The sequence below is a fragment of the Megalobrama amblycephala genome, linkage group LG3 (assembly GCF_018812025.1).
Source record: "Megalobrama amblycephala isolate DHTTF-2021 linkage group LG3, ASM1881202v1, whole genome shotgun sequence".
NCBI lineage: Eukaryota > Metazoa > Chordata > Actinopteri > Cypriniformes > Xenocyprididae > Megalobrama > Megalobrama amblycephala.
The window spans coordinates 40,290,214-40,310,786 of NC_063046.1; the positions used below are offsets into that span (position 1 = coordinate 40,290,214).

Here is a 20,573-nt window from a genome sequence, read left to right on the forward strand (position 1 = left end):
AAATGTAAACAAAACATTAAAATAAGACAAAAAAATGAGTGCACTAGCCACTGATCTATAATAGAGAATAGTCTATCATTATGTATAGCCTATTGATCGGTGGTAGTAGCCCAAAGGATGGCATGCGCTTGGTAACAGATGTAGAGGCATTTACATTTTACATTTTAAAAACACAATGACAGCTTAAAAACAGACTTAATTAAATTTACTGTAGGTTTTTAAAACTTTTTATCTGTGCAAACATATTTCTATGAAATACGCGTTAGGTTGCACAGAAGAAAGCCGATTTATGACATCTACTGATATAGTGGCAGAGGACTATTATTTTGTTGAACGAACTGAAGATGACGTCACTGGCTCAGATTTGATAGACCAATCGGCTGAAAGGGGCGTGTAATGACTGCCCACATGTGGAAAATGAGTTTTGAAGTCGTGTTTCCGTTTTCTATCCGTGACCCGAAAAAAAAGATCGAGTCAAAATCTCGTTTTCCCGTTTTTTTTAACAAACCAATAAAACGGGAAACGACCGTTTTCTCGTTTCTGCGTATTTCATTTCAAATTAGAAAACAAACTATCAAAATGTACACGGACCCAATAAAAAGTTATACAAAAAATCATGGCCAAAAAAAAAAAAAAAATGATGCCTTTTTGTCTGATGCCTTTTATTCTGAGATTCGTCGATTCCTAATTGTACAAGACCTGACACCTGACAGAATTTTTCCAATGACTGAAGCCTTTTAGTCTGAGGCATGACTCCTTTTCGTTGTATGACTGAAGTGTGAAGATGTCCTAATATGTACACCGTACTAAGGACAAAAGTCAATGGCTTGGTCTCGTTTATTTTAGTAGGCCTAGCCTACTACCCAAGCAAATGTGTATACTTGTGTGTGCCAACACAAGTTTACACAAGCAACTGTACGAGTGCAGGATGCTGATTCAGGAGTTTATAATTCCTAACAAGAGGGAGGTTCTTGATGTGTGTGCGCTCGAGTTACATTTTTATTGGAAGTGAGTCATTTATAGCTGCATATTTCGAAATATTTTAGGACACAGATGATCAAATGATATGATACGATGAAGGCGAAGACAGGAAAGATAAACTCCACCTCTCCATACTTACAGACAGACAGACAGGGAGAGAGAGGGACTGATAACACGCCGAGACATGAGGCTGAACAGAGTGTATAAAGAGCCACAGAACTATGTGGACTATCGAGAGGAACGAGAGACGACCGCAGTGAGAGCACCAGGAAACACTGAATTACCTGTGGAGGAACTGAGAAAGAAAGAAAAGGGAACGTATAAACTTCGCTTTCATTCATAGCTGTTTCAGCCACTGGACGTCTCAGAAGGTAGGCTAATAGTCGTTTCAGTCTTATCTGTTTCGGTCATCCGTGTGAAGTTAGTTAATAATTATCACTGTGATTACAGCAACAGAGATGTTGAGAAATCTGGTCAATTAGCTTAAATTACTTAATTTTTATTCGCTGTATTAGTACCATATCTGTGTTTTATGCATAATATAAATGCACATTTCTGCCTTTAATAGAAGCATTCAGTATACACATTACGTTATCTGGGAATCGAACCTCTTATCTTGATGTTGCTTGCACCACCTACCATCTGAAAACTTTATTAATTTATATAGCAACTTTTTGAATGTTTTACAGAAGACATTTAAATGTATGTGTAGATTCATCTGGAAAGAAATACAATAGAGTAAAATTTATAGAGGAAGAATTAAAGTAGATTTGAATGAACTGCTTGTAAATTGATTGGTCAATCTTCCTCTCGTTATGCATTTTATAATTTTTTTTTTTTTTGCCTAAAGATATTGATTAAAATTCTTGGTATTCTTGGTAGCCCTTTTTCTAGAGTGTTAAATAAAAATACAATGTCCAAAATTTCCCATCTTTCCAATCCAATCTGTTAGTCCAGCAACAAGAAGGTGTTGAAACTGGTCAACCTACATTGAGGTGTCTCAACTCTGGTCCTTACAGACCTTAGCTTCAACCCTAATCAAACACCTGAACAAGCTAATCAATGTCTTCAGGATTACTAGAAAATTACATGCAGGGGAGTTTGATTGGGTTTGGAGGTTGGACAGTGATCTTCAAGGCCAGAGTTAAAGTTGACATTAAACCGTTGCAATAGCTTTTTCTTCCATATTGTGACATAAATCAGAATGAAACAGCTTCATGGGGAATGGGTTGGATGGTTGTGGTTTGCTATTAGTGGATCTCATATAATTGACAGGTTGCCCGCCCTCATCATCAAAGAAGAGAAGTCACTGCAAGAGGGAGGGGAAGTTATTTCGATTAAAGGTGCCCTAGATTCAAAAATTGAATTTACCTTAGCATAGTTAAATAACAAGAGTTCAGTACATGGAAAAGACATATACAGTGAGTCTCAAACACCATTGTTTCCTCCTTCTTATATAAATCTCATTTGTTTAAACGACCTCCGAAGAACAGGCGAATCTCAACATAACACCGACTGTTACGTAACAGTCGGGGTGTACGCCCCCAATATTTGCATAATGCCAGCCCATGATGTTCCCAACATTATAAAAGGCATTAGACAAGGGCAGCCAGTATTAACGTCTGGAGCTGCACACAGCCGAATCATCAGACTAGGTAAGCAAGAACAACAGCGAAAAATGGCAGATGGAGCAATAATAACTGACATAATCCATGATAGCATGATATTTTTACTGATATTTGTAAATTGTCTTTCTAAATGTTTCGTTAGCATGTTGCTAATGTACTGTTAAATGAGGTTAAAGTTAACATCATTTCTTACTGTATTCACGGAGACAAGAGCCGTCGCTATTTTCATTTTTTAAACACTTGCAGTCTGTATAATGCATAAACACAACTTCATTCTTTATAAATCTCTCCAACAGTGTAGCATTAGCCGTTAGCCACGGAGGACAGCCTCAAATTCACTCAGAATAAAACGTAAACATCCAAATAAATACTTTACTCACATAATTCGAAGCATGCATGCAGCATGCATGACGAACATCTTGTAAAGATCCATTTGAGGGTTATATTAGCTGTGTGAACTTTGTAAATGCGCTGTAATATAGTCGACAGCTGGTGTGGCAGGGAGCTTGCGATTTAAGGGGGCGGCGCCGAGTGTAAATCAGTGCATTGTTAATGATGCCCAAAATAGGCAGTTAAAAAAATTAATTTAAAAAAATCTATGGGGTATTTTGAGCTGAAACTTCACAGACACATTCAGGAGACACCTTAGACTTATATTACATCTTGTGAAAAAGCATTCTTGGGCACCTTTAAAGATTACTAGGCACATGAATTTTAAACAAAAATTAAGTGCACGGATAAATCATTTATAATAAATACTGTAACATTCCATAAATTTTAAGAAATCCTGACATAGAACAAGTGACTAGCTTGACTGCATTTATGGCCTGATTGTGATTCTTATGTAAATAAGTTTACACTCCCTGTGTGCTGCAATAAAAAGCCTGTGAACACGTTTATATGTCATTGCAAAGAAATGCACCACTTTGTATAAACAGTAATAATTAAATGCATTTAATTAAACATCATAAAAGTAACAAGAACCAATATAGATCTGCAGCCTAATGTGACTCTTATGCATGACAAAATATGCATGCATGGATAGCAAACAGTACAATGTACATGCAACTCTTGTGGACATGTGCCATGTCACTTTTTGAAATAACCTAAAAATACCATAGTACATAAATCTGGTTCTCACAGTATCATGATATGACCATCACTGTATGTTCCAGGTGTATTTGTGCATCACACTGCCACGGTATGCAACCTGTGCTATATTTGGGCTGCAGACAAAGTTGCAGTCAATGCTGTTTTTTTTTTGTTTTTTTTGCGAGAACTTTCAGCACTCCAGGAAAAAGTGTGGCTCATGCCAGCACACATCTCACATTTATTATCAGTTCTTTCTGTGCACGTCACTTGAATATTGTCATCTGCGTAATGCGTGTTAAGACATGATACTTCCTTTGCAAGCCAGTGCTGTGCAATACAACATCTGCTTAATATGAACTGTTTGATTTAGTCAGATGGAAACCAAAATAACAGTAATTATTCTTGTAAAAGTTGGAATTGCAAGTAATCTGTCTGCAGTTTTACACAAAGCCACAAATGTGTGTTTAATTGTGTAGTGTGTGAGTACGTGCTGTGATTTGATTCAAAATCAGGTCTGTGTACAGGTGTAGTCAGCAGGCTCATTACTCAAATGCGTCTCACAAAAGGTGTGTTTGTGTATATAGTGGGTGTGAGAGGATTTTCACGTCTGTTTGAGGTGTATGTCTCAGACTATGTCAAATCTCTGAGACGTACACTAGACAAACACTACAGACCAAAGACTGGCCACATTCAAATGGGAATGTCAGAAAGTCAATCCAAGCGTGTTGAACTTTATTTGAGCAAATATCGTTATCATTCTACCTTTCTTACTTCTTATCCCAGTTTTGTATGGTGTTGGTTTTGGTGGAATTTGGAAAAAACTGTAAAAGTTTTCTGGAATATGTTTACACTAGTAGTGTTCATGTCTGGTCTCGCTATCAGGAAGCAGTTATACAGTTGAAAAATATTTCCAGTAATTCCAGGTTCAGTCCCACTTTCCCATGAAACTGATGGCAAAGAAATTACTTGTCCCTGTAGTTTTGAAATAATGATGTATTCACTGTTTTTTTCACTGAATAGCACAACAAACTGTGATATGATTTTCCGACTTTTATCTGCAACAAATGAATGTGTTGTTTTTTAATTTACAGCTTAAAACTGTGTAAATTAGGTAGTTACTACCAGTGTTGGGGAAAGTAACTTTTAAAAGTAATGCATTACAATATTGCGTTACTCCCTAAAAAAGTAACTAATTGCGTAGTTACTTTTTATGGAAAGTAATGTGTTACATTACTTTTGCGTTACTTTTTCTCACCTGGGCTGGGCTTGCTTGTTTGTTTTTTAATAACAACAAAAAAGTTATATTTTTGGCAAATGTTAAGGTACTTTCACTCCAAAAGTGAAATGAATAAGCCCCAGGCTGAAGGAAATGGATATTTATGTCTGTACAGTAGAGGGCGCAGCTCAAACAAGTCTTTCAGCCTTTCTGGATTAAAGAAGAATAGGATACAGGAGAAGGAAGTTCAGCCCTCTTATTTCTAAATCTAATCTAAAGTAATTTTTGCTTATTAGTATGGTTTAATTACAGTAGATCACTGAAGGTCCGCAGCAAAGACATTGCTTAATAAAGTGAGGTTTTTTTTTTTGTGTAATTTAATATAGTTAATTATTACAGGTTTGTGTAAAATTCTGAGATTGCATTTCAGAGTTTTTATTCATTTTGAGGAATACTGAATGTTCACACAGCGCACATAACACCTCTGCACTTTATTTCTCTCAACATGGGGAGAGGAGAGCTGTCAGTCAATAAATATGAAAAAGTAGCTTGCGTTACTTATTTGAAAAAGTAACTTGGATATTTTTTTGTAAATTGAAAAAAAAAAAATAGTTACTTTACTAGTTACTTGAAAAAGTAATCTGATTATGTAACTCAAGTTACTTGTAATGCATAACCCCCAACACTGGTTACAACTGACCCATTGTCACTAATATAATACATCAGTGTAAAATGTATTTGTTAGTCAAATCTACTTTTTAAAAGCAGTTTTTATAGGTGAAATGTACCCATTTAGATACTATCTTTAGTCACTCTTTACAATTGGCTTTATCTCTGAAATTTCTCTAATTTCTTCAGTCTTTGTCATGTCACATCCCTCCTTGTCTGATGAGACATGATATTTTAGCTTTTTTTTACATTTAGGTTAAAGATTTGAGTAATGTACACTCTAAAAAAATGCTGGGTTAAAACAACCCAAGTTGGGTTGAAAGTGGACAAACCCAGCGGTTGTGTTAAACGTTTGCCCAACGTGCTGGGCAGTTTTATTTAACCCAACTATTGTTTAAAAATTACTATAAAGCTGGCTTAAAATGAACCCAAATTAGTTTGGAAATTAAAGATCAGACACATAATTACTAGAGGCAACAATAATAATCAAAAGAACATGTGTTAATAAGCAATTTAATAAATGTGTATTAATAATTGTTCATTTCCAACATACTTTAGGTTCATTTTAAGCAAGCAATACAGTAATTTTTAAACAATAGTTGAGTTAAATAAAACTATTAGCAAGTTGGGCAAACATTTAACCCAACCGCTGGGTTAAAACAACCCAATTGTTGGGTTTGTCCTTTTCAACCCAACCCAGCATTTTTTAGAGTGTCATACAATATAATGTTATATATAATGTTAAACAAGATAATCTGTTAATATAGAAGCATGTTGTCTAATTGTCATTTAGCATGCATAACAAATTATAACCCAATATAAAAAATATTGATTTTTTCCCATTTTAAAATTGGTTTTAGTCCACAAAAACCTTTATATCTATATACAAAGACTTATGGCTTGTACTGCTGCATTATGATAATGGTTAGTTATCAATGATTAGTTATCACCTTTTAGTTAAACTGAGTGTTAAACCCCCAGTCTCCCATAATCAGATGATCCCTTACCAACTCAATAGTTCACTCAAAAATCAAAGTTTTGTCTCACACACCCGCATGATGTTCTTCCAGACCCGTATGACTTTATTTTTCCTGTGCAGCACAATGGAAATCTATGATCTTCATCTAAGATGTTTCCCACACAACAAAAGCAGCTGTCAAGCTTCTGAAAAGTGAAAACACCAAAAACCATTGGTTTTCAATCCTGCTGCTTCTCATCAAGCACACTTTAGGGGCCGTTTACACGACACAGTTTTCAACTTGGAACTGAAGACTTTTTATTTGTTTTGGCTGTTTATTTTATGACTTGAGCACTATATTCTGAGTCTTTTGAATTTGTATATTAGTTTTGAGTGAGGAACAGACTGAATTATTGGATTTAGCTAATATGTATGATATTTGAAAGCTACAGCAGATAACGTTTTGTATGCTTAAAAGCACATGAAGATTTTTTTAACAATCCCCTTGTGTTTCACAGAAGTCAGGTTTGAAGCAACATGAGAGTGAGTAATTGATGACAGTTTTCATGTCTGAGTGAACTGTCGGTTTGATGATTAAAATCTTTGTCCTCCTCAAGACTCTTGGTTAACTTTGACAATGTTCCCTGACCTCTTATCATCAAATCTAACCACAAAAGCTTTGCAGCATTAATGGCTAGAACTAGACAGCTCATCCCTGAAAGATGATTAAATATAAATGCCCTTGTGATAAACTACACATAATAAGGTCAGGAGGAAATAAAGTCTGCTTACACAAGCATCATTTCTAAGACTCATAGCTGCAGGCAAAAAAAAAGAACACAGAGAAAGTTTTTCCATCCAATCATGTATTTGTGTACTTGTTTCTCATACAGTGATTAATTGAAATGTCTGATGTGGTCTTCTGCAGAGATATGGTTGGTGATGTGAATGTCATCTGTAGAGCGTTTTGCAACTTTAAACATCTTGTTTCTCATGATCTTTAAGGCCTCTTGACTTGCAGACTTCAGTTGTAGTGTTGTAGTGTTGTAAATAAATATAAACAGTGAAACAGAGCCTATATGAATCAAATCAAGTCTCAAATCAAGTTTTATTATTATTTAATGGAAAATTTGAAGTGCATAGTGTGAAAGCTCCAGGAATTGCTCATCGCACATGTTCCTCCTTCAGTAGTGTTCAAAAAACCACCCAGAATGAATTCTTCTTTAGACAAAGAAGCTTCAAGTTTCAAATTGTTTTGCATGTTTTAGGCACCACATCATTCCCATATATATATATATCATATATATATTTATTTGTATTTTGTAGGCAAAGCAAGTTATTATATAGCACATTTCATACACACTGGTAATTCAAAGTGCTTAAAAAATAAAAATAATAAAATAGTGTAGATGAAATTAATTTTGTGGTACATTTCATTTTTATACTTTGTTTATATTATTTTATTTTAAATCTCTACTAAATGTTTGAGCTGTCCATTACAGTTAAATTTTTTTTTTTTCCTATATCATTCTTTATTAACATATCATTTGTATCCTAATATATCTCTTGTAATTAAAATTAGGATTTTAAAAATGTAATGTCTTTTTTGAGCATGATTTCCAAAAGAATGTATTTTGATGTATAGATGAAGAAGTTCAAATATAAAAGTTTCCAGTTGTGTCACATATTTGTCATCGCATCATTCCCATAATTCCTTGTGTTATTTCGTAACTTTGATGACTTTACTATTACTAATAATGTTGCACAAGAATGTGGAAATATTATTTCTTGGCATTTTGTAGTAGGGGTGCGCAGGACACAACCCCGGGCTAGTTGTAACACAAATGGTTTAAAAGTTTCCACACATGCTAACATGACAAAACTTAGTGTATTTACTAGTTGCCATATCAACACTATAGAGAAATATTTGCGCCAAAATTCAAAAATCTTTGGAAGATATCACTAAACATTTATTTATCCAAAAGTAAATCTCCTACTGAAATACATTTTTCATCTGTTTTTTTGTTTATATAAAATGAGACAAATCTGCTATAATTTTTAATCTCCATCTGTTAATCTTTATAGCTGTTTTGCAGCATTTGTTGTCAAACTATTAATTATTAAAAAATGCCATTGTTTTATATGAAAAAGTTAATAATTGTATTTTATTGACAAAATATTTTAGTTTGTCTTGTATACTGTTTGATTATATCAGATAACATTTTAACCTGTGGGGCATGTTGTCACATTTCACTTCCATTCTTTTGGGGTAAATGAAGAAAAACGTACACTGTATTAATGAAAAAAATTTTTTTATTGTAGAGGTTGAGTATAATGTCATATTGTCTAAATATCATAACTCCGTATCTTCTAATGGTTTTAAGCATGGTCAAAGACATTGCAAAAAGTTTTTGAGATGATGCTTATTAAATATCAATTGTTAACATCTAGATTCACCTTCTAGTTAAAAAAAAAACACCTCAGTACATGTTTCACAAGTTATTTCCTGTATAAACTTCCTGTAGTGATGAACACACAGTTTGTGGGCATGTAAGTGGGTCTTTCATGCAAACACTTGCACGCTGAAGACTGAGTTGGCACAATTTTCATTGTCAATTCTTCATGTCAGGTTCACTTGTAGTTTTCTAGACTTTTCCTTCACTTGATCTGCATCTCTATTCTTTCCTCTCCCTGAGGGCCTCTAATGGACATGGAGTTTATTCATGTTCTGGTTGTCTGTGTTCTTTCACTCGGTGTACCGCACTGGTGCCTCTTGTACAGATGGTTTGCGGTCATATTGAATTTGACAGATGCGATGCGGAGTTCTGGTGTGATGAGATAACGATCACATTACACAGACTCATATAATCACTTCAGCAAAATATTATTTTTGTAAATGCATCAGGGAGCCTGTCGGCGTCTGCCGTGTACTAATGCATTCACTAATGTGCAGTAAAGTGGCTCTGTGGAAATTATTTTTTCTGACGGCTTTTTTACTGGCCGCCACTGAGACGCACTGAGTGTACAGCTCTGTTGTATAAAGGCCACAGACATCATTTACGGTGGCTCACACCCTTTTTATGAGTGTCTAATATCTAAAGCATCTCCAAAATGCAAACAAATGTGTTTGCTCTCGGTATACATCCACTGATATTCAGCTGCAATTTTATCAAAATTAAATGTTATTGAGTGGGATAGAACCTGGAACAACTTCACCAACGAGTCATCTGTCATATGCAGCAGTCAGGTACTGGAAATAAAAACCCTATTTTGTGTAAGGGTCAATGACGTGACTTTTTTTTTTTTTTGTCCAAAGGCCTAAATAATAATAAAAAACAAAGATATGACATCCAAAGTATGTAAGGTAGTAGAACTAGATCTCTTTTATTGAATCCAAAAGGTTTTAATTATATTTTGCTACATATAAAGTATTTTAAAGATTTTGAAGTGTCAAAAGGTAATTCGGTTTAACCATCCAAAGGCCAATACAGCCAATTCATTTGTGATTAAAATATCTTAAAATGTAATAAATGTATATTTTTTTTTTATTCTGGCATGATTTTATAACATCATATACACTATATTGGCAAAAAATATTGGGATACCCCTCTAAATCATTGAATTCAGGTGTTCCAATAACTTCCATGGCCACAGGTGTATAAAATCAAGCACCTAGGCATGCAGACTGCTTCTACAAACATTTGTGAAAGAATGGGTCGCTCACAGGAGCTCAGTGAATTCAAGTGTGGTACCGTGATAGGTTGCCACCTGTGCAATAAGTCCATTCATGAAATTTCCTCACTGCTAAATATTCCACGGTCAACTGTTAGTGGTATCATAACAAAGTGGAAGCAATTGGGAACAACAGCAACTCAGCCACGAAGTGGTAGGCCACGTAAAATCACAGAGCGGGGTAAGCGCATGCTGAGGCACACAGTGCGCAGAAGTCGCCAACTTTCTGCAGAGTCAATAGCTACAGACCTCCAAAATTCGTGTGGCCGTCAGATTAGCTCAAGAACAGTGCGTAGAGAGCTTCATGGAATGGGTTTCCATGGCTGAGCAGCTGCATCCAAGCCTTACATCACCAAGTGCAATGCAAAGCGTCGGATGCAGTGGTGTAAAGCATGCCATCACTGGACTCTAGAGCAGTGGAGACGTGTTCTCTGGAGTGACGAATCACGCTTCTCTGTCTGGCAATCCAAAGGATGAGTCTGGGTTAGGCGGTTGCCAGGAGAATGGTACTTGCCTGATTGCATTGTGCCAAGTGTAAAGTTTGGTGAAGGGGGGATTATGGTGTGGGGTTGTTTTTCAGGGGTTCCAGTGAAAGGAACTGTTAATGCTTTAGCATACCAAGACATTTTGGACAATTTCATGATCCCAACTTTGAAGGAACAGTTTAGGGATGGCCGCTTCCTGTTCCAACATGACTGTGCACCAGTGCACAAAGCAAGGTCCATAAAGACATGGATGAGTGAGTTTGGTGTGGAGGAACTTGACTGGCCTGCACAGAGTCCTGACCTCAACCCGATAGAACACCTTTGGGATGAATTAGAGCGGAGACTGTGAGCCAGGCCTTCTTGTCCAACATCAGTGCCTGACCTCACAAATGCGCTTCTAGAAGAATGGTCAAAAATTACCATAAACACACTCTTAAACCTTGTGAAAAGCCTTCCCAGTAGAATTGAGGCTGTTATAGCTGCAAAGGGTGCCAACTCCATATTAAACCCTACGGATTAAGAATGGGATGTCGTTAAAGTTCATGTGCATGTAAAGGCAGGCGTCCCCAAATTTTTGGCAATATAGTGTATCAACATAGTGCAAAATAGTATTAAAATGATGTGTAGAAGTCATTGAATGTCCGAAAAATAAATTGCATTGATGTCATTCGGAGTAACCAATATAAAGGGACCATTTTGGATCAAGTCATTCAATTCAATTTAATTCACATTTATTTTTATAGCGCTTTTCACAATACATATTGTTTCAAAGCAGCTTTACATAGAATATATGTCAACATTACAATTTAGAGTAATGTTATCAGAGATGGCTGTGTCCAATTTTTGAAATTTCAGCAATTTACATATACAAATCACGCAGTTAGCTAACAATGTATTAATTTAAGGTAGAAACAATGAGCTCATGGGAGTACTGAATACATATTAACAACGATTAGGATATATAGCAACATTTGGAATGGTGCATGTTGATCCAGAGTTTGCGTCATCTGAAGTCCTCGCAGAAGTTGGCGCCGTCTCTTCACAGGTGTTGGTCATCTGAAGCCTTCATAAGAGGCTGGATCCAAGCCAAAGCTGATGTACTCTAGTGACCTCGGGACGGGCATCCTGAGATAAAAACAGAAAAGCAAATGGAGAATAATTAGCGTAGCTGCTGTTCATAACATTAAGCAAAGATAGTCATGTGCAATTGATCTGATATAGAGTATAAGGATATGAGATGCATTATGTGAATAAAGAGATGTGTCTGAGTGAGTCTGAGCGAGAGTTTAGGAGCCAAATGTGACAATGCTCTCCCTCCTTTAGTTGCTTTAGATATCTGAGGTACAACCAGGAGCCCAGAGTTTTGTGAACTTAAAGATGGATTGTAGGGCGATAGAAGATCAGTTAAATACACAGGAGCTAATCCATTTAGGGCCTTAGGTCAGTAGCAATATTTTATAATCGATACGGAACTTAATAGTTAAACAGTGTAGAGATGATAAATTTGGTGTTATATGATCATATTTTCTTGACCTAGTCAAGAAAACTTTAGTCAGGAATTCTAGCAGCAGCATTTTGGACTAGTTGTAGCTTGTTTATTGAGGATGCAGGACAACCAGCTAGTAATGCATTACAGTAATCTACTCTAGACATCATGAATGCAGGAACTAACTTTTCTGCATCAGAAACATTTAAAAATGTTTAAAAATTTTATTTTTCTATTTAAAAATTTTATGTTTTCACTTGCTCATACGCATGCCTCGAAACATCAGGTCATTCGGTACAACTGCTATGAAACATGGAAAATGTTGTAATATTTTAAAAACTTGTACTGAATATAAAATGTTTGATTGTCCTTTTGCTAGCTTGCTAGCAAGCTAACTAGCTAGTTAGCTAGATATCAGGCTGCATTGTTTGAAAATATAGTCATTCGTTATTACCAAAAGTGAAATTTTGGTAAAACCTAATGATTTTTTTTTGGTGGCAAATCTTGTAAAAAATGACAAAAGCAGTGTTAATTGATTATTTAAAAAGACATAATCTCTTTCTTAACATGTAATAAATCTTCAAAATTAATTATATCTCCAAGACAGACCAACCATGAACACTGAGATTATTAATTGTTGTTTTGTACTTTTCTTGAATCCATAATCCAAATAACTTTAATTTTGTAAAGATTCACTTTAATGGCCACAGTAATTCTCACTAAACTCTGAAACTACTTCTATATTTTTGTATATGATATATTATGCAAGAAACTAAAAATGCAGATTTTAGTAGCATATACTAAAAACTAATGACTTTTAGATTGTACAGTTTTTGTTTATTCAGTAATGTCATGTGAAATTCTTCACATTGTTGTTCATTTCTGAAAATACATAAAGAACAATTTTTTTTTTTTTACTAATGTTCTCATATTTTTGGTTCAAATCAATGTTTGCAATGCCATGATTCATCTCAGCACTGCGTGATTTGGTTAATGGCTTAAATCTCAATCATTGAAGGTTTTTTTTTTTTTTTTTTTTAATCCCTATGGAAGAAATTAATGAGAAAATAGAACCAATACTGCTGAAAAGTGTCATTGCTCTATGCTTTTATAGCTACTGACTTACAAAGCCCTATTGAACGGATGTCATTATCAAATTAAATTAATCATGTTAGAAGTTCATTTGAGCATATTAGTTGATCAGTAAAATAATACTCCATCAAATTACTGTGTGATGAGGAAAAAAAATCTTTGATATAAAAAAAAAAAAAAAAATCAATAAACTGTGTGCTATTGAAATGTGTGTTGCAAAGATTTTGGGGCATTTCAAAATTGATTGTGAAATCCGTCTGACTTGTCATATTTCTCTAAACTGTTAAATTTTGGTGTGAAATTAAAGTATAGCCCAGGTCCAAGATCCCAAGCAAATGGAACACTGATCACCATCACAGTGACTTTAAATCAATTACATTGGTAAAGAATATAATTTCTTACAATGGCAAGCATGATTAAACACAACTTTATCATGTGAATTCACAGTAAAACAAGAGCAGTAAATTACTGTGATGTAAGTATAATTTTGCTGTTGATTCACAATAATATGTAAGAAAATGACCCAGCATGCATTCATTTCACTGTAAATTTTTATTGTAAAATACTCTTTAATCTTGTAAATTCCTGGCATTTTTTTAGTGTGTTATGTGAGCAGAGGTGAATTGAATAACACTGATATTAAAGGGGACCTATTATGCAAAATTCACTTTTATAAGGTGTTTTTGAACATAGATGTGTGTCCACAATTTGTTATAATCCCCATAAATCATAAATGGTCTCTCCAAACACGCGGTTCCAGATTTTCCCCTACTCTTTCTGACATTTTGACTGGATTCTCCAGTTTTTTTTTTTTTTTTTTTTTTTTGGGAAGCGTGAGCTGTTAAAGCTCCGCCCTCTTCTGGAAAGGGGGCCGGGAGCAGCTCATTTGCATTTAAAGGGACACACACAAAAAAAGACATGTTTTTGCTCACACTAGAGGTCTACAATGAGTACTCGTGACCTGACCCGGGACCCGTACGGGTTTGGGTCTATATTTTAAATGGTCAGATGGGTACGGGTCGGGTCCCAATCTATTACTTCGGTTCCCGGGTCTGATTAACATTGTGTGTATACCCGAGCCGATCTGATTCGGAGATCACCCGGCCGTGTTGGGAGTCAGTCAGCGCTGTGCGTGTGTTTTGTAACTTGCAAAGTATGAGCCAGGAAATAAGGTGGAAAAAAACACGAGCGACCCCAGCCATCAGAAGCAGAGCGGGCAGAGTTAAAGCAAGCGAATGGTGATCATCGAGTTTTCCTATTCCTATTGTGTGCAACAGTAATGCAATCAAACTTCAAATCTCAAAAACTGCTTGTAGCCTGCGTAGCCTTGCACGCTCACATTTAAATAACATATTTCAAATCATTAACAAAATCTGAGGTGAACTATCACACTAATGTTTTCTGATGCTCAAAATGTGTTTAAAAGCTTATGTTTCAGGTTGCTCCAGCTAACACGCATGTGCAGTCTCATGCTAGCGCAATTTCTTTCTCCTATTTTTATAATATTATGAATGAACCGTCTTGTTATATCTAAAGTTTTGGTTGGACTCGGCTCAGAAAGCACAGAAATGGTCGCAAATAAGTAATGCTAACGTCAGCAGCCATGTCACTGAACAAGCAATCGTTATTATAGTTCAAAAGGGCAAACAGTCAAAGCTATTTTATTATATGAGTTGACTCGAGATACAACAAAATGCAAAACTGCAAAGTCATATTTGTCATTGTGACAGCAAGTGGACTTTTAAAGCTGGTGTAATGAGTGGATTAAGCATTTCAATCAGAGAGAGGAATAACGGATGAACTTTCTTGGTAAGTGCATCACAAACAGGTACATTAGGTAAGACAAAATGTTTTATTTTCGCAACTTGTTTATTGACTTTTATAGCAATTTGCTGTGCAATAGACCTATGTGCCGATTGGGTCCAGTCGGGTCTGTGACTTCCCGGCCGGGTTCGGGTACAGCTTTCAAATAATAGACGGGTCCGCGTTGGTTCCGGGTAGTACATTTATGGCATTTCTCGGTTCTGCATGGGTCCGGGTCCAACTTTCAAAATAATAGTCGGGCCCGGGTCGGTTCCGTGTAGCACATTTACGGGTCTCTTCTGGTTTGGGTATGAATTTTTGGACCCATGAAGACCTCTAGCTCACACCCAAACAGGGGCCAATTTGACAAGCTATAAAACATGATCTCTGGGGTATTTTGAGCTGAAAATTCATAGACACATTTGTATAAAGGTATTCATATTATAGTGTTATTTCTGACATTTCAGTTTTGAGTAAATGTACTGCTTTTTATTGTTTTGATATACAAAAACTACTAGATGAAAAGCTAATAGACTGTTAAAATATAAAATTAAATTATTTGTGCATTACTTTATTAATATTCATGAGCTACACTACCAGTCAAAAGTTTGCAATAATAAATGTAAATAATAATTAATTAATGTTTTTGAAAATATGATTTTTTTTATTTAAAAAAGAAAAGAAAATACTTTTGTTCTGCAAAGACATATTAAATTGATCAAAAGTGAGATTAAAGACCATTATAATGTTACAAAAGATTTTAAATAAATTGTTCTTTAGATTTTTCATTTCATCAGAGAATCCTACAAAAAATGTATCACTGTTTCCCCAAAAATATGAAGCAGCACAACTTTTTCAACATTGATAATAATAATAAATGTTTCTTGAGCAGCAGGAGTAATGATTCTATAAATGGAATAAATTATGAAGTGACAAAAATGAAGTGGTGGTGTAGGGTTGTTTCTGACATGTGCAATCCAAACAAGAAACATTTCCCTTCCAGTATTGCTTTTATTGACTTTATTTAACTCAAAGCTCATAGAGATCATATTGAACTCACAGTTCTGGATCCAATACACAAACACAAAGTAATCCACACAAGCTTGCTTTAATCTGCTCATAATCTGACACTATCAAAAATGATTGTGCTTTCCTCCATTACACACCTGACTTCTTTTACTCTCTGACTACCTATATACTAATTAGACCCACAGTCCACCCAGTGTCAAAAAATAAATAAATATACAACAAACATTCAATACAACATAATAGCTTTTACAAATTACATTTTAAAATATTGCTAGCTAAAATAATACAGCAATTTAAGGGCCTAGTGCAAAAAAGGCATGATGAGTTATGCAAGCATGGCTGGGAGCTTCAGAGCAACTTCAGCAATGAGTACTTTTCAGTCATTTTGACCATAATAATCTAAACATGTCTTTAAGTGCTCATTGTTGAGAGTACCTGACTACTTAAAGGGTTAGTTCTGTCATTAATTATCACCCTCACGTCGTTCTACACCCGTAAGACCTTCTGTCATCTTCAGAACACAAATTAAGATATTTTTGTTGAAATCCTAGAGGTGTATGACTCGTCCATAGACAGAAATTTAACCACCACTTTCAAGGTCCAGAAAGGTACTAAAGACATCGTTAAAACAGTCAACGTGACTGCAGTGGTTCAACCTTCATTTTATGAAGTGACAAGAATAGTTTTTGTGCACAAAAACAAAAAAAAAATAACGACTTTATTCAACAATATCTTCCCTTCTGTGTTCATTCTCATACGCTGTTTACGTTCAGCGCTTCCAGGTACTGTATTATTTATACAGTTATTCAAAATTTGAGTAATTTTTCACTGTTTTTACAGTATTCTGATCAAATAAATGCAGCCTTGGTAAGCAAAGAAGACTTCTTTCAAAAACTGAAAAAAACTTATTGACTCTATACTTTTGAATGAACTTTGGTGATGCCACAACCTGTGGGTGTGTGTAAACAATGTTTAAAACAAGCCAGACAGCGACTTTACTGACAAAATTCTATTCTTTTCCTCTTATTAGATTGCTGAGATGGCTTTGAACCACAGTGAGCTCCTTTTCTCCTCTTCTCTCTTACACCTCATCACGCCCTCAATCCCAGTTGCCAGTCTGTCTTTAAACACATCAACACCGCATCTAGCCAACTCTGGAACAATCATGAGCAACAGAGGTGGGGCAATCGCTGGTGCTGCCATCCTCGGCCTCGTGTTCCTCCTTGGCGTTCCTGGGAACGTCTTCATTATCTGGAGCATCCTGGCTCGAGCTCGCCAGCGCTCCGTCACCACCCTCCTGATCCTAAATCTGGCCTTCGCTGACGGGTTCCTCATGCTGCTGACGCCCTTCTTCATGGTTTATTTGGCAAAACGCAGTTGGATTTTCAGTGAGGCACTGTGCAAAGTCTTGTTCTATCTCTGTTGCACCAACATGTATGCTTCTATATTGCTGATCATGCTGATGAGTTTGCACAGGCTGGTGGCAATAGTGTGGCCGAAACGTGTCGCCGCGCTGACGGACCACAAGGCCCTTACACGGGTGCTGGTGGGACTCTGGGTTCTTGCTCTGGGACTCTCAGTGCCTGTCTTGGTTTTCAGGACCACAAATGGGAACGGCACCACAACTGGGAACAGCGAAGGGCCTTTTGTGTGTGACTGCAAGCACCCACAACCACAATATGTGAGTCTGTGCTGCACTAATATTTCAAATCACAACAGACATATACAAGAAGAGCCTTTAGAGTCAAAACTTTCTATTCATCAAAGAATCCTAAAAAATAAAACGTATTTCCACAAAACTATAAAGCAGCACAACTGTTTTCAACACTGATAACAAAAAGAAATATTTCTTGAGCAGCAAATCAGAATATTAGAAAGATTTCTGAAAGATCATGTGACACTGAAGACTGGAGTAATGATGCTAAAAATTCAGCTTTGATTACATAATAAATTACATTTAAAAGCATATTCACATAGAAAACAATTCTATTACATTGAAATAATATTTGTCAATATTACTGTTTTTGATCAAATAAATGAAACTTTGGTGAGCAGAATTCTTTTTAAAAACATTTTTAAAAATCTTACCGACCCCAAACTTTTGAACAGTAGTGTATATGAGATGGCAGGATGATGAAAAGCTTCTATCTTTAAATCACTTCTCCTCATGTGAAAACAAACTTCTGGTTTTTCATAATACCAATAACAATCACCATAGTGACAAAAATAAACAAACATATAGTGCTGTATTTTGTCATTGTTAAAATGTGATTTATGCAGTTTCAGGGTCTTTTGTAAATATTATTCACCCTGCTGAACTGTTCCACATTTTCTAGCTTTACAACCTGAAAAACAGTTTGAATTAACCTAAAAGTTAAATAAGCCTTAAGCATTTGCTGGTTTAAAGTATGCATCAGTTCTTGTAGAAGAATCTTTGGCTACAGCTCAGCTTTTTGTGAATGTTATCAGTTTTGCACATCTGTATCCTGCATGGAATGGATCTGTATGGAAGATCTCCTTGGAAAAACTGCTCAGGCTCTGTCAGATTGGAAGGGACTGCGACTGCTTTAACTGTGTCCTTCTGCTTTTATATCATTCTCATGTTGAATTGGCCATTTGAAACTTCATGCGTGTGAAGAGCTTCTCCACACCATGGCACTGTCACTCTACATGAAGTTCCTGCCACAAATAGTGTTTTTTGCCAAAAACATTTGGCAGAGAACTATTTTTATGTTTGTAGTTTGTCCAACAAACCTTCTGGCAATATTTTTTTTTTTTTTTTTTTTTTTGAAATATTATTCCAGACTTGATTCAACAAAACTTTTTATTAATTCTTTTTGTACCATAAAAACAAATATGTTTTAAATTTATTTTAAACAATGAAACATTTGTGCTAATCATGTTGTGTAAGTCATATGATAAAATACCATTTAAAAGAATTTTATCTTGATTGTAGTGCTACAAGTGCTGTTTTTCCAAGGCTGCATATATTTGATAAAAAAAATACAGTAAAAAGAGTAATATTGTGAAATATTATTACAATTTAAAATAACCACTTTCTGTGAATATATTGTAAAATGTCATTTATTTTTGTGAGGCAAAGCTGAATTTTCAGCATCATTACTCCAATCTTAAGTATCACATGATCCTTCAGAAATCATTCTGATATGCTGATTTGCTGCTCAAGAACTACATGTGGAACTACATGAGGGTGAGTAATTAATGACAGAATTTTCATTTTTGGGTGAACTAACCCTTTAAAAAAAGAATGGCATTTATTTGAAACTTTGTATCATTTTACATGTCTTTACTGTCAATTTTAATCAATGTATTGTGTCCTTGCTGAATAGAAGTATGGGCCTATTCACAAAAAAATGAGTGACCCTAAACTTATGAACAGTAGTGTTAATTAATTTTACAAATGTGTACATTTCAAGAACAAAATTCAAATATCATCTGTAGTGTCTTCATTCTCCGCTGCGGCTGTGATATCTCCTGACTGTTGTTGTTCATCTGTAGGTGGTGATGCAGTACTGTATGGAAACAGTGCTGGCCTTCTTGTTGCCGTACGGTGTGATCATAGGCAGTTATATGTGCATATTACGCAGAATCCGCAAGACGCGCTTTCGCAGACGCATCCGCAGCGAGAAACTCATTCTGGCGATCATCATCACCTTCGGACTGTTCTGGCTGCCCTACCACATCATAAACATGGTGCAGGTGTGTGCTATGCATCAAACGCTTCATCAGAAGTGTCTCAAATGTGAAGGCACCCTAAAAATAGTGTTTTCTCACACAGGTGGCTGCTATATTACACCCAAAAGATTCTCCAGGAAAAGAAAGGTGAGTAACTTTAAGAAACGCTCACACCGGGACCTCAGTAACACCGGCTCATTTATAAACTCATTTATGTTCTTCCTCTGGTAGACTAGATAAGATCTGGATGTCGCTGCGAGCGCTCACCTCCACCGTGGCCTTCGTCAGTAGCTGCATAAATCCTGTCCTCTACACCTTCGCTGCAAAGTCGTACATCCGGAGGGAGGGCCTGGCTTTCATGGCTCGGCTGTTCGAGGGAACGGCGCTGGAGTCGTCACGGAAGGGACGGCGGAGCAATCAGAACAGCCGAGACCGAGAGAAGGAAACTGATGAAGGAGAAAGTCTCAAAGACAAAGACTCAGATTCCATCACTACCCCTAACGCGAGCTCGATTATTAAAGTTGTGCTACAGAAAAATGGAAAATGAGCGAATGACTGCGAAATTCAATTTACGGTCAAAGTTGCGCTGTATGTTGTTCCAGTGTTGCATGGCGAGTTAATCAGGACAGCTTGTTCTTTTAAAACAGATAAAAGTGAATCCAAGTTTCTTTTATAAAATAAAAACTTTGTACCAACTTTAAAAAAA

At 35.9% G+C, this 20,573-nt stretch overlaps 1 protein-coding gene across 1 annotated transcript; it reads left to right on the forward strand.

Annotated features, from left to right (window-relative positions):
• The first annotated feature begins 823 nt into the window (after positions 1-823).
• ltb4r2a (leukotriene B4 receptor 2a) lies at positions 824-20,573 on the forward strand. Its single transcript, XM_048185390.1, has 6 exons — positions 824-1,008; positions 1,123-1,352; positions 17,202-17,852; positions 19,691-19,891; positions 19,971-20,014; positions 20,099-20,573. The coding sequence occupies exons 3-6, from the start codon at positions 17,211-17,213 to the stop codon at positions 20,412-20,414; spliced, it is 1,203 nt and encodes a 400-aa protein (XP_048041347.1). The 5' UTR covers positions 824-1,008; positions 1,123-1,352; positions 17,202-17,210; the 3' UTR covers positions 20,415-20,573.

Bases quoted from the DNA above. Each gene is read 5' to 3' on its own strand.
- ltb4r2a (XM_048185390.1), top strand. From the start codon at position 17,211: ATGGCTTTGAACCACAGTGAGCTCCTTTTCTCCTCTTCTCTCTTACAC. The intron at 19,892-19,970 runs GTGTGTGCTATG...TTTCTCACACAG, and splicing joins ACATCATAAACATGGTGCAG to GTGGCTGCTATATTACACCC. The intron at 20,015-20,098 runs GTGAGTAACTTT...TTCCTCTGGTAG, and splicing joins GATTCTCCAGGAAAAGAAAG to ACTAGATAAGATCTGGATGT.